At 34.3% G+C, this 14,477-nt stretch overlaps 1 protein-coding gene across 2 annotated transcripts in view; it reads right to left on the minus strand.

The window, feature by feature from the left end:
* Positions 1–14,477, minus strand: part of WDR11 (WD repeat domain 11) — a 54,501-nt gene that overhangs the window by 31,623 nt on the left and 8,401 nt on the right. The window contains exons 4-11 of one of the 2 annotated variants that reach the window (XM_060286258.2): positions 14,070–14,243; positions 11,854–12,040; positions 8,984–9,149; positions 8,444–8,558; positions 7,384–7,579; positions 6,956–7,056; positions 3,728–3,904; positions 899–983 (exon numbers count right to left, since the gene is read on the minus strand). In XM_060286258.2, coding sequence (XP_060142241.1) covers positions 899–983; positions 3,728–3,904; positions 6,956–7,056; positions 7,384–7,579; positions 8,444–8,558; positions 8,984–9,149; positions 11,854–12,040; positions 14,070–14,243 — 1,201 coding nt within the window. Of the gene's footprint in view, positions 1–898; positions 984–3,727; positions 3,905–6,955; positions 7,060–7,383; positions 7,580–8,443; positions 8,559–8,983; positions 9,150–11,853; positions 12,041–14,069; positions 14,244–14,477 lie in introns of both variants that reach the window. The other variant, XM_060286257.2, reaches the window with a different exon arrangement.

Here is a 14,477-nt window from a genome sequence, read left to right on the forward strand (position 1 = left end):
TAAGGCAACATAAACTCTTCAGAAACTTCCATCACAATCAGAAGTTGTGATACTTCAAGGGTTGACCCTTCCCCATTTAGAAAACACATTTATTCTGAATAATGTGCACACTAAGGGTTCACTAAGAATTTTAACGTACACATGAGAACTATAACTATAATATAATGTACGGAAGTGAGAAATGGCCTTTCGGATACATCTGTTCCAACATCATCAAAAAATACTGGAAGATTAATAAATTTATATTATATATGTGTAACTTTACAATCCATCATTGCCAGGGCAAAGAAAGGAATATAGTCATGTGATCAGCAAGATAATGCTATGGAGCAGGTATGTATGTACTTTATTTTTATTTATTTTTAAAAAATTTTTATTGGAGTGGCATGTATGTACTTTAAAACAGAAAGCAAGAGTCATCCTTCTGTTCTGTTAGCCTTCCCTCAGATACCTGTGCATACAGAGAACTCATAAAACAGATCACATCTCAAAATGAAAGAATAAATGAGATTAATTAACAATTTAAATGACCTTATTCAAAATTTTCACGAGCAGTCCTACTGAGGGATCTTTACAGAAAAGGAAAACAAACTATATAAACAGGAACAAGGGAACAGAGTGATATCCAGTGAGAAAATAGCCTTGGCCTTAGGAGAAATAAATAAGATGCAGAAATAAAGTGAGAAAAAAATTCTCCACTGCATAATGTTCTCTACAAAGTAAACAATTAGTACTCATCCTTAATGAACATAGCCATTAGTTGGACATGAATATGCATTACTTAAAGTTTTCAGTCAAATAATCACCACTGCAGAGTATTCAGTGTAGAAAAGTCCACAAGAACTTTTTTCTGGTATTACATATGTTTATAATCTCAATATCCCAATGACAGACTCACTTGACTTCACACGAGTGGATGCTTAACTCCTTGTGCAGCAGCCCACTGGTGAGATGGTACACCAGGACAGAACCGTTACTTGTACCTATTAAAATGACATAGTAGAGGAGAATTAATCTAGTGGAAGCTCCAAATCTAACGAAAGTCTTTTCTCAAGATTTCAATTATTTTACAACATCTATATTTTATAAAAGGAACCCAAGCTAGGTGTGAAGAAAGAGTAAACTTCTCTGTCTTCCCTCTCATCAAAAATGGGCTTAGGGCTTCCCTGGTGGCGCAGTGGTTGAGAGTCCACCTGCCGATGAAGGGGACACGGGTTTGTGCCCCGGTCCAGGAAGATCCCACATGCCGCGGAGCGGCTGGGCCCGTGAGCCACGGCCGCTGAGCCTGTGCGTCTGGAGCCTGTGCTCCGCAACGGGAGAGGCCAGAACAGTGAGAGGCCCGTGTACCGCAAAAAAAAAAAAAAAAGGGCTTAATCTCATGTGCTCTGTAATCTTACCTAAATCCAGGGACAGATTTTCAAAGACTTCACAACCTAATTCAATACACACAAAATCTGAAGATGCACCTTCTTAAGCTTTTTGAATGTTTATTATAACTGATCCTCAAAAAGGCAACCTAGCAGAACTCATTAACCAGATTTCTCTAGTTTTCTTTACAAAGATTTTGGTTTTGTTCTGTCTTTAACATTAAATACATCATAAAGTAAAGCGAAGTACAGTGGTTCACTGTGGATTTTACAGTTAAAGAAGCCTGAGTTTAAGCCCTGGCTCTGCCCTATACTTTTGCAAATTACTTGCCCACACTAAATTTGTGTTAGTATCCCTTTAACATGGGAATAATGGAAAATCTATTTGTTGGAGATTAAATGAGAAACATACGTAAAACACTTAGTACAACACTCTGCACAAAGTAAGTACATGATTATTACTATTTCTGTTATCACTGTAATTATGATTTGTAGTTATTATTATGCCTAAAGCTTTTCGTGGTCTCAGGTAATATGTCTAAATTTTAATTAGAAGGGACATGGCCACTTGAGAAAGTAACACTTTCTTGAGAAAGTAATGTTTCAGCCCTTAACATGTTTTTATAAGTCAAGCAAGAAAAGTGAACAATGTAAGTGGCTGCACAATCACTTTCTCACTGCACGTGACTTAAAAGAATTAATGGATTCATACAAAGTAATAGAATGTAGAAATAATAATAATATAATAACAATAAATGTAAAAATGCTAGGCAATTTCCAATTTTAGCTAACTTGCTGAATTAAAGCTTCAGAAATTTCTTGCAAAACTATTCTAGAGAAATACAGTATTACACTTGCTTACTTTTATCACCTATTCTACAGTATCTTCTAGTACTGAGAAAATATCTAAAGAATTACTAAAACTTTTCAATTATCAGATGTTCATAATAATCATATGATTTCTACATTCTGCACATTTTGATGATGTTGAAACTATGATTTAATACTTAAGGGGCCCAAGAAGAAGTAATTCTGGTTGAACTCTGCTTCTCTTTTCTAATGACTCTGCAAGACTTTAGGCACTTATATTTTTTGCTTTTACTTTGTTATTACACTAAATTCAATAAATGACCTGCTATTCACTATATACCAGCACAATACAGCTTATTCTACAATGGAAATCTCAGAGCCTGACTCAGCTCTTGTTATCTAGCTATCCCAAGAAGTAATTTTCTCCAAGAAATTAATAAATTCCTAAATTGAAAGAGAAGGTATACTGACCTTGTACAGAGAGGTACATACTATGTACACTGACCAATCCCAATTGAAACCTCAATGAGAATTTTAATATCAATAGTTTCTAAAATAAAAATTAAACATCCATCTGCATTTATATGAATCTGGACACCTGTAAACGCAGACCACTGAACCTTAAAATTCAAATCACTTTCAAAAGATAATAATGGAAAAAATGGGAAAATAAGAGTAGTGCCAAACAGTAATACTCAAATGAGCCATTAGGGCTCACAAGTCAGCCATTAAGTTGAGACACACTGGCCATAAGTGTCTCATTTTAGGAAAAAAAAGAATCGCAAATCACATGTTTATAGACCTTCTGGGAAAAAGCCAGAAGTCAAACCAACAGCATCTTAAGAAAAATGTTGACAATTTCAAACAAATGTATTATTGTTCAAAATTTTAGAGAAATGAATTTTAACCTTATGTATTTAGTAGCAAATAGAAATTTGGTCCTCTCTGTAAAAGAAATCAGGTTAATCCCATTACCATGAAATTACTGTGACAGCAAGTTGAAACCCAGACCAATTTTTTTTATCTACAACATAAAAATATGCAATTTCAACCCAAAAGGCAAATCTTTAGTTTATAAAGACAATAGCCACTTTAAACACAATAAAACCAGGTTTAACATACAATTCTTAGCACATGAAGAAACTTGTTATTATTAAACTATTAAGTGTGACTATATTATTAGTTAACAAAAACTAATAACAAAATGACATGCACAGGAAGAGCTTGAGATGGTCCAAGAAAAGACAAGGAGTCTGGTTTCAGCATTACACAGGGACTTTCCTCTTGACATTTTAGAGATGTACCCATGGTGTCAGGGTCTCTGTCATCTGGTGTCAGGTGAATGAGTTATCATTATGATTAAAAAAGATTAATAGAACAGAAAAAAAAGTATTTCAAGATGAGTATTTATACAATTTCATTTAGCCTCTTCCTCTTCTTAAAGCATTTTAAAGGAGAATAAAGGATTTTCTAGTAACCAGGAAACTTAAATATCTTAAAAATGTAAAATAGACATTAAGAATTAAAAAAAGAACAGGTCCAATACTCACCAACAGCAAGCAATGGCTGATACATCTTGATATTTTTTGTGGTCAATGGTGGGCACATACGGATAGCAAACTGTGGTGAGGGCAGTCCTGAAAGCAGACCTGTTAGCAGGAATTTGAGTTGCACTTCCTGCAGAATGGAGCCTTTGGGATGTTCTTCCCCAGCAATTGCACTTTGCCCTGATTTGTAATAAAAAATACAAATATGTTAACTGTAACATACGCTGTTCTTAAAAATCTAAAGGAACTTTACAGTGGAAGTATACTCTTCAGGTCTAGAAGGTGTAATGTAGCACTCTAGTGCCTGTAGCTATACACCGAGTCTTACTTGGCTATGGGACTTAAACTGCATCATCTAATATCTCAAAGGATAGGTTACTCCAGAGTATTGCTATCCAGAATTCAGGGACCTGTGTCTTCTAAGAAACACCATTTTAGCCAAAGTTCCTGGTATTAGGGCACCCAAGGCAAATCAAGAGGACTAGGGTTAGAGAACAGTTTCTGTAGCATGAGATATTACAGAGCATTCCTGTCTTACTGCCTTTCTAAAGGGTTACTTTTCAATCTGATGCTCTTTAACGTGCACATAAAATTGGTAATCACAAATAGCACGTTCAAAGAACTCATTTAAATTTCAAATAAGAAATCTTAATGTGTCAATGTAATTACAACATTTAAGCTTTATAATTACATATTTTTATATAAATAAGTAAAATAAAATTTAAATACATACTTATAATTACTAATATATAATATATAAACCGTCACTAGTGACAGTTGTCTTAAATGGCATTATTTTTAGATACAGCGTTCGTACTTAGGTTATCAAATTTCAAACTAAAAAGATGATTCAAATAAAAACCATTCAAAAAATGTGAATACAAAGTGTGCAACAAAATCAAAACCATTCACTAATAAGGGTATAAAAATTTTCTTCCTTTAAAGCACTACTGAATACTGGGATAAAGTTGTCAAAAGTACGTATCAGGAATATGTGTGAGTATATATATATGTACGTACACACACACACACACACACACACAGTGAAAGGGAAGAATGAAATAATTACTAGAAGTGGGTGACGGGATTCTAACTAAACCTTTTAAAGCTGTAAAGTTGTTTTAGTAATGATGTTATTGTAAAATCGGTAAGATATACAGAAAAAAAAGGTCATCAGTTGAATCCAAATAAATGATCCCTTAGGATAAGCCATACAACTGGTATCAATCTTAGTAACAAAGATGGGGTCTAAAGGAATGGCAAGTTCTACAGGTAGGTACCATGTTTACCAACCCTCGCAGCTTGGAGTTCACTTCAGGAAACTGCCATATTCCTCTTCAAGCATCTTCCATGTGAGGTGATTCACAAAGTAGGGCAGATGATTCACAAAGTAGGGCAGATTAGGCCTTACTAAGCAGCAGCCTTTACCCAATGAATATAAATCAGGCCTCTGTATTTAACTGAATTGCTTTCAATTACCACTAAGTACATAGTGAATTTCAAATTAAAAGTTTAATTAAAAGTTTTAATTAAAATGTTTTCAAGTAACAAAGATTTATTTAATACTTTTAAATCAACAACACTGTCAAGAACTGCTATACAATCTGTATCATTTTGTCTCCTAAAAAATGTAAGTTATATCACTTAGATACCTAAACAGCATAAAATTACAAACTCCTACAGGCTTTGTATTACTGATTAGTTCTGTGCATGTGTGTTTATAATTCTTTTCACTTTAATATTTTATATTAAGTGCAGACAAGGTCAATTAACTTGGAAAATTGTGTAACTAATAAAATAAATTTTGCAAAACAATTATGTGTCTAAACTTCCTCATATGGATTTATGTCTAGAAGGTGAAAAGAATTTTAAGTATAAAAGTTAGTGTCACTGAGCACAAGGATTCCACGGCTGGCAGGAATTGTGAGAATACCAGGGTCTGGAGAGGTCTTGCTTAGATTACGGTGAAGCAGCCGGGACTAGATGCCATGGCCAAGGAGCAGACTCCAGACTGGGATAACTAGGTTCACACTTCCACTTATCGGCTGTGTAGTCCGGGGCAAGTTTTTTAATCCCCCTGGATCTCAGTTCCCACATACATAAAATGGAAATAATAATAATAACAGTACCTACTTTGTAGGGTTGTTGAGCTAATACTTAAAGAGAATTTGGCACAGTATTTAACATAGTATTAAGCACTCAATAAATGTCATCTCTGATTAAGAAGATTAATAAGTTAATGCTCTTTCTAGTATATCATGGATCTTTACAGCATTTAAACAAAAGAACCTAGTAAATAATATCCATTTTCAATTACATTGTGGGAGAACAAACAGTGATAAAGAAAATCCTTTATAAACCACTAGCCACAATTTTAAAAGAATTAGACGTCGGTACTGCTTGGCATATTTACAACTTCTAGTTGTATATATTTGAAACCACCAATCCTCATTCTTCCTTGCATATACAGTGGTCCTATAATAATTAAATTAACTTTGAAGCAATATATTATCTGCAAATAAATATTTGTTGAAGTAAGAATTCCCAACGTGAAAATAAGAAAATGTAAGTCAAAAAGTTAAGACGATTTTTTCTAATACTGCTCAGTTACTTTATTCCTTCAATAAATACTTATCACACATCTAGAATGTGCAAGGCCCTGGGCTGAGCGCTGGGGATGCAAAGCTGAATCAAGCACTGTCCCACCCTTGTGAAGCTTATAATTTACTGTAGGGAAAAAGACAAGTCAAATCACAACTACAATCAGCTGATGACTATTAGGGACCACATAAATCAGGCTTGGGAGGTTAAAGAAAGCAACACCTGAGCTGAATTTTGAATAAGGAGTAGCAGAAAGGGAGAGAGAGGAAGAGTGTGTTCAATTCTGAGCTGAGGGAGCAGCAAGCATGGAGGAGGAGGTATGGTATTGCCCAGCAAGGGCTATATATGCAGCATCCAGATGCCTCATGCCATCTCTTTCATTTAGATCAGAGTCCCTCACGAATGAACATTTTCTAATTCCAGCACTACAATAATAGTCTATACTACTTCAGGTACTCTTATGCTTAAATATTTTATACCCCTCTGATTTATTTAGGAAAGAATAAGTCTACATTTTAGTTTTCTGAAGTATTAACTTTGACTTTACAATAACTGCAACCACTGACTATTAATTTTGCCCTTCAAAAAGTATACCTAACATAAAAGTGAGAGAAAAAAAAAGCAGTTTACCAATCATGTTATCTAAGGAGAGGTCTGGGAGTTTATTCTGTAGCACTCCTACAGGAATTCCACAGAAAGACACGGGTGAATATAAAGGTGACACGCCAGAACTACTGCAAAGACATAATAATTAGATGGTTCTTACATATTTAAAACCTGGTTCTTACATATTTAAAACCTGCATCACATGTTAGTAACTCAAAATACTAATTTTAGATCATAGTATTCTATCAATTTTTACAGTATTCATTAATCTAACCCATACGTGAAATATCTCTAGCAGGTTTACATAATCTCCTAATAATCTAAAGTCTTAATTATCAATTTAAAAATATTTTTTTCAGAAAAAAGGTCCTGTTATTTTTATATGATTCTGGTAATCTAAAGAAAGGGGGAAACAAAGCAAAACAAAAAAGAGATCCTATTGGTTCATTTACCTGTTCCGTGAATTTCGATTACAAACGGCAGACTTCAGTTCCCATATCATAACCCTGCCATCACTCACTATGAGGGCAGCTGCATTCTCATTGACAGGACAACACACCATACTGAAGGGACGGACAGTTTTTGTCACCCTGATTGCATCACACTGGCTTCGTAAATCATAGGTAAGCTCCTGGACAGGATCTGGATCTTAACAGAGTATAGTTTTCTTTTAAATATTAGAGAGCAAACATATCAATGTCACTGCTACTTGTTTTAATTTAAATAATACCTCAACCAAAAAGAATATCATCCCTTCACTAATGCAAAGTTTGTCAAAAATGGCTTCCCTGTTTACAATTACTAATTTCTTCAGGATATAAAGAAAATTTACTTAATGACCGTCTACACCAAGTTTAATTTCCAAAATAACAATTATTATCAAAATAGTCTATTTAATATTTTTAAAATAAAGGAAATTCTTTGAAAAAGGATCAACAGTAATATATGATTAAATAATTAACAGTGCACTTGTAGCCCAACATAATTTACTGTGGTCTACAATAAGCCTGAAAATAATTATACTGTATAAAAGATGTGAAAGTCACTTTCACCTTTACATAGTACATCATTCCATAAAAACATTAGTTTCGTTCTCCAGGATAAGACTGAAACTGACAACTGAATGCCCTGGAGACTTATTAACCTGTTACTTTACCATGGAAATCCTAAAGCAGAGAAGTCAAAGGGGTGTAATAATAAAGGTATATACAAGGTTGGACTTGTGCTAAAGAAATAATCACAAAAGATAACATCCACTTAGCTCATGGATATAATCAAGAAGGGATTACAAAATATTACTATCTTTGCAGCATACAAGAGGTGCACTGTTATAATACTCAGAGATTATCTTGGGCCTGGGTTTTTTTATGCCTCATGTTATAACCATATTCTACTTTCTTAAGGCAAGGATTATTATTAACTCCATGCTTTGGTAAGTATTTGCCACATGAAGCTTTATAAAATCATTCTGAAGAAAAATATAATTAACATTATTGTGAGATATAAACTCACCTGGTTCTTCATTTGAAGTGGTGAAAATACTATTGTAAGATCTTCGAACACGTAAGGTTATACAACCATTTTCATGTAGGCAAAATAAACCATCACGCTGAAAGCAGGGTATTACCTTTAAATAGATGATGTATTTGTTTTTAAAAACAATAGATTTTAAAAGTATATACGGTGAGATTCATAAACTCATATTTAGAGAATATGGGCGGAAAAAACCCCCAAACACAAAAATACCATATAATCCCCTAGTTTTAAAACTAAATGAACATTTAAAATATCCATTCATAATCCTAAAACAATCTGTCTTTATCCATGTAACTTAAATAGTTCAGTACATATCTCCAGATCAGTCAGAAGAATTTCTAGGGTTAAATCAAACCAATCTAAAGTGCAGAAAAATAAGGAATATAAAATAACATTGTTAATCTTTAAATAAATAGAAAAAGAGAAAGTGAGACTAAGGACTTTTGCAAAATTATGGTTTTTCTCTATATAATTCATAATCAACTTGTGGTAATATAATTTATAAGTTGTAGATACCTGCAGAAATGGAACTCCTGTTCGTTCTATTGCAATCACACCCACTGTCTGATTCACCTCAAGGTCAAGGATTAAAATCTCTCGAGGATAGAGCAGCAACATGTGATTCCTTTTGGAAGGCAGGTATGCCAACTGAAGGCAATCATTGAGAGTCATGAATTCAGCACTGAAAAAAGTAAACATTTACTTCAGGCACCAAGAAATGAGTCAGACTCGCAAATGAATTTATTCATGAAACAGAAACAGACTGAGAGAAGCAGAAAACAAAATTATGGTTACCAAAGGGGGAAGGAGGTAGGGGAGGGGTAAATTAAGCGTTTGGGATTAGCAGACACAAACTACTATATATAAAACAGATAAACAACAAGGTCCTACTGTGTAGCACAGGGAACTAGATTCAATATCCTGTAATAAACTATAATGGAAAAGAATCTGAAAAAGAACATGTAATATAATATGTATAACTGAATCACTTTGCTGTACACCAGAAACTAACACAGCATTGTAAATTAACCATAATTCAATTAAAAAAAATGAGTCAGACTTTATTCATATCAGAAAAAGCTAAAAAAGAATTGAATTTTGTACTTTCCATATAATAACTGTCAATGAGAATGTACAACTGTTTCCTGAAATGACCAACACAGGCTAGCATCTAAAAATTAGATCTCTTCTTTGTGCCAAAATCCAAATTACGACAATGATACTGTATAGGTCGGATAGAGACATGTTTCTGAATATGTGAAAATGTAAAGTAAAGTAGTAAGTCTGTGGTATGAGATGGTCAGTGACAATAATACTATACGGCATTCTTAAGACAGTAGTTTTATTGTTATTTTGTAATTAGAAGTACTAGATAGACTGCTGAAATGAAGCCTCAGGACTAAAACATAAAGCACGTAGGGCAGTTAGGGCTAGGCAACTGGATCAGGAGTCACTGCACTCTCTGCATGGCTTGGGCAAGGAAGGCACTTCCTCTACTCCGCCTTCATTCACTTTTCAGCTGTCTTAAAGCTTTCTTGAAACAAAGCTTCGTACTTTATTCACTTACCACAGCATTTTCTTCTGTGTAAATGAAAGAGATGAAATGATATGAGGATTATAAAGACTGTTAGAGAGACTTAAAACTCATTTTAGTAAGTTGTGATTGTGGTATATATTTAATCACAACTTTATTTTATAATAAATTTATATTTAATATATTTCAGTAGGAATGGGCATACAATTATGTACCTTTTTGCTTACACAACAATTTTATTAAAAAGTTTTGAAACTTAAAATAAAGTTAGATTAGAGGACTAGAGACAGGGATGTGGACTGCATTAAAATCCTGGCTCTGCACTTCCTAGCTGGGTGAGCTTAAGTAGCATATTTAAAACAATGTGAGACTCAGCTTCCTCATTTATAATGTGGGCACAGTACTACTGCCCAGGATTGTAGCAAGATTATATGTAATAATGTATGTGAAAGTACCCAGAGTAGTTCTATTTGAAGGGATAAATAATGCATTTCCCCAGTACTCAAGATGAACATATGATTCACATGACAGAAAATATAATGTATATAAATCATAACTTATAAAACTATGCAGGCAAAAAATAATTATGATACAGAATCAATGCAAAGTAAATAAAAAGTTCTCAAGATATTTAAGGAGTAATCTTAAATTATTTCAGCACAGGGTGAGGGATAAATTAGTGAATTTAATCAGCCTATGGTTTACTATATAAAAATTATATTTACATATAAATTCAGAATGTATTTGTAGAGCAATTTGTATTTTACATTCTTTAGGTAATTACCCACAAAGACTAGATAGAATAATCTTAGCATATTAAAAATAAAAGCTTTTAAAAAATGAATGCCAGGGCTTCCCTGGTGGCGCAGTGGTTGAGAGTCCGCCTGCCGATGCAGGGTACAGAGGTTCGTGCCCTGGTCCGGGAAGATCCCACATGCCGCGGAGCAGCTGGGCCCGTGAGCCATGGCTGCTGAGCCTGTGCGTCCGGAGCCTGTGCTCCGCAACGGAAGAGGCCACAACAGTGAGAGGCCCGTGTACCACGAGGAAAAAAAAAAAAGAATGCCAAAAAAACTACCAAAGCAATAAAAATATAAGAACTACCATATCACTAGGAAAAAGACAGAAATCTATTTTTAATGCATAAAATTAGTTCTTTAAAATAAAATTGTACTCAGTTGAAATTTCTGAAATAAATAATAATAGCTAGCCTTTACCAAAAGAATGCTTATTGAGTATCAGACATTATGTTCAGTACTTAAGCTATTGCACCTATTAATCCTTACAACCCTAAGAAATCCTTTCAAACACTATCTTAGAGATTGCGAGAGTGAAATTTGAGCACGATTAAATTATACTTTGAGTCACAGAGCTACAGCTTCCCTTAGAATCTTGGCCCTTAACCAGTACGGGAAACATCTTTACATGCATGAGAAAAACACCTATATTTTATTGGCTAATGAGATTACACAGCATTTAAGTCAGGAAAATGTATTTAAAATGAAAATCCAGCTTTTGTCCCCCAATTTTTAATGTGTTCAATGGCCATAATTTTAGAATCTTTATCTCTTATTTTCAGAAGTCAAAACTTTTCATGTGTCAAAATCAATGGGGGACGTTTACCACATTACTGGAAACAAAGGAGCCACGTTAATGCTAAATCTCTTCTTAGGGGAAGAAACAAAAAACATTTTTCCTCTTATAAATTCAAAACTACAAACAAGAAAGGGTAACATGAAGAAGAAAATTAATCTTAGTACATCTCCAAAAATGAGGTTTTCATGAATAGATTATAACTAGATAAATGTTGAATAAATAAATGAATGTTGCTGTTAGTTTTACACTTGTAACTTACCTAGGTTTCTCTTGCGTGATTAAGATTTTCACTTTATTAAGAGCCTTCTTGGCCCCTGTGGCTGCAGCCAGCTTGTTGTGAGCTGGGCTGGAGTGTGGGCTGGATATGTACACTTTTTTCCCAGGGCCTGAGGGTGGCTTGGATGGAGAGAAGTCTGAGATGAATACAATGCCCTCACTGGTGAGTACTGTATTGAGAGAAGCAAAACTCTAATTAAAGTTTAATCAAGTATAGCATAGTTTTATTCCAATACAATTTTGAGAGCAAGGTAATGATAATTTTAATAATATAGAACTGGCAGTGTTATGCAGTCATAACATAACGGGAATGTTCTCCAAGTTAAAGTGAAACTGGTGGTCCATTACAATTCATCAGAGGCCTCCAAGCTCAGCATTCCAAATTAATGTTTTAATTAAAAAGATACCAGAAGGTTACTGGCAGAAAGAACAAATGTTTGTTCTTCCAAATATATTCAGTGCATGGACTTTCATTAAAAACCTTTCCTCATTATATCCCATAACTTCAAAATCCAAAGACTTTCAGAATATAAAATTCACAGAAGAAATAAAAAATCCCATATGTAAGAGGCTCTGCATACCACACTTGGTAAGTTCAAATATTTGACTTGATGATACTAATTTTTCATCATTATCATGAGCTACTCAGTCTAAATATATTTTCCTTTTTCTTCTTGCGTATCAAATTGAACCTCGGGATGTGTAAAGAGTGTTCTTTTTCTCTTTACATCTAGAGTAAAATTAAAGTGCCAACAGCAGTTTACTAAGTGTACAGAAAATGGAAATATTCAAGGAGGCAGCACCACATTTAACAATACAAATTATGCCTTTTTATGGATGAAAAAATAATCCCCCTCAAAACGGGCTAATACTAATACATATCTGATTATAAAAGTCTTATCTATCCTGGCAATCAGCAAGGCTGCTTTAAACACAGGGAACAAAGCAGCATTCAAGAATCATGACAACCCCAGCACATTCAATGAGCAAATTAAAGATGTTAGGTCAACTGATGCTTTGAAATATATAGTACTTTCATCAACCAAATTACAGAGATGCAGTATATTAGCCTGAAGCCTTGTCTCCTTTCAGATTACAGAAGTCACCCTTCAAGGTCCCAGTCATTCCCCTTCTTTTGTGATGCCCTCACTCCCTGACGCTGCCAGCTAGGCCAGCCCTCCTCTGTGCTCCCACAGCACTGCATTTCACAGCAAACTAGTGAGTGAATGAGTGAGTGAGTGTACACATACGTTCATATACACACATTTATATATACGAAGCCTAAACACATTGTATTGCAATTATTTATACAGCTGTGTTTCCCATTTTAATTTCTACTTGTCTGTCCTACTCTCCCTCCATCAACTCACACATACACCTACTCTCCCTCCATCAACTCACACATACACACACCCCTCAATAAATGTTGGTGGATACATGTTAGAATTTTGAGTCATTCAAATCCAGGGAAAACATTCTTTACCATAGTTAATCCCCTTACCTCTTTCAAGTCGTTGATCAAATATCAAAATAAAACCTACTTTGACCACTTTATCTAATACAACAACTTGCCCACTCCCATTCCCCCACTCCCTTTACCTCCTGGCGTATAATAATAGCTCAAGAAATATCTGTTGGATAACTGAATAAAAAATATTTTCTACATAATTTAGTCACAAAAAAAATCTGTCTAGAATCTGATTTTTAGATCAGTAGCTCAGTAAAATATCAAAAGCACATTGGGAAAAACTGCCTCCACAAGAAAAAAATCCCTTGGGCTTGGTCTTTTCCTGACATGCGTCTGTTTATGGCACTCAAAATACACGGCATGAATTAAAACAGTTTTTTAAAAAGGAAGAAATGAATTTGGCCACAGACTAAATGAAACCCTTGACTCAGGTTCTTTCGATGTTCCTAGAAAAAAATTTAATTAAGTCTGAATTAGAGTAACACAGCTACTCTCTCTTTCTCTGACTAATCTAATTTTGTTCACAAATTCCACACAGTGAAGGTCTGGCTTGCTGATTTAAATTTTTAACCATCATAGTATCTTTAATAAGAGCTGAAAATATATGAACTAGATGTGTTTCTCATTTTAACATTATAGGTGTATGAAGGGTGTGTGTGTGTGTGTGTGTAACATTAACCATATATGTTACAAACACCTCAACTCATTTTCCACAAGAAACTAGTACTCACAAGTTAAATGTGAGGGATCAAAAGGATCAAAAGAAAAAGAAAGAATGTTATCTGCATAGCTCTTCTTCCAGAGTTTGGTGCCAGTATCTGCATTCCAGAGCACAATATAATTTGGCGGATGGATAGCAAGCAATAAATCTCGGGAAGCATCTTGATTCCATAACCACTGAACATCTGTAAAGACCAGAAAAATAAAGGCAAAATTCAGAAATCACCCACTTCAAATTACTTGTCTAATGTGTCCTTGATATCTAGTTGTGCGTGTGTGTATGTGTGTGTGTGTTTACATAGTCCTTAAAATCTTAACTACCCCCCTTCAATGTTGCATATATGTGTCAGGATTGATAGGAAAAGCTAATTTTATATAAAAATGAGCTGTCTGGACATTAGAATCTAGAGGTCAAAATT

Source organism: Globicephala melas, chromosome 16 (assembly GCF_963455315.2).
Source record: "Globicephala melas chromosome 16, mGloMel1.2, whole genome shotgun sequence".
Classification (NCBI taxonomy): Eukaryota; Metazoa; Chordata; class Mammalia; order Artiodactyla; family Delphinidae; genus Globicephala; species Globicephala melas.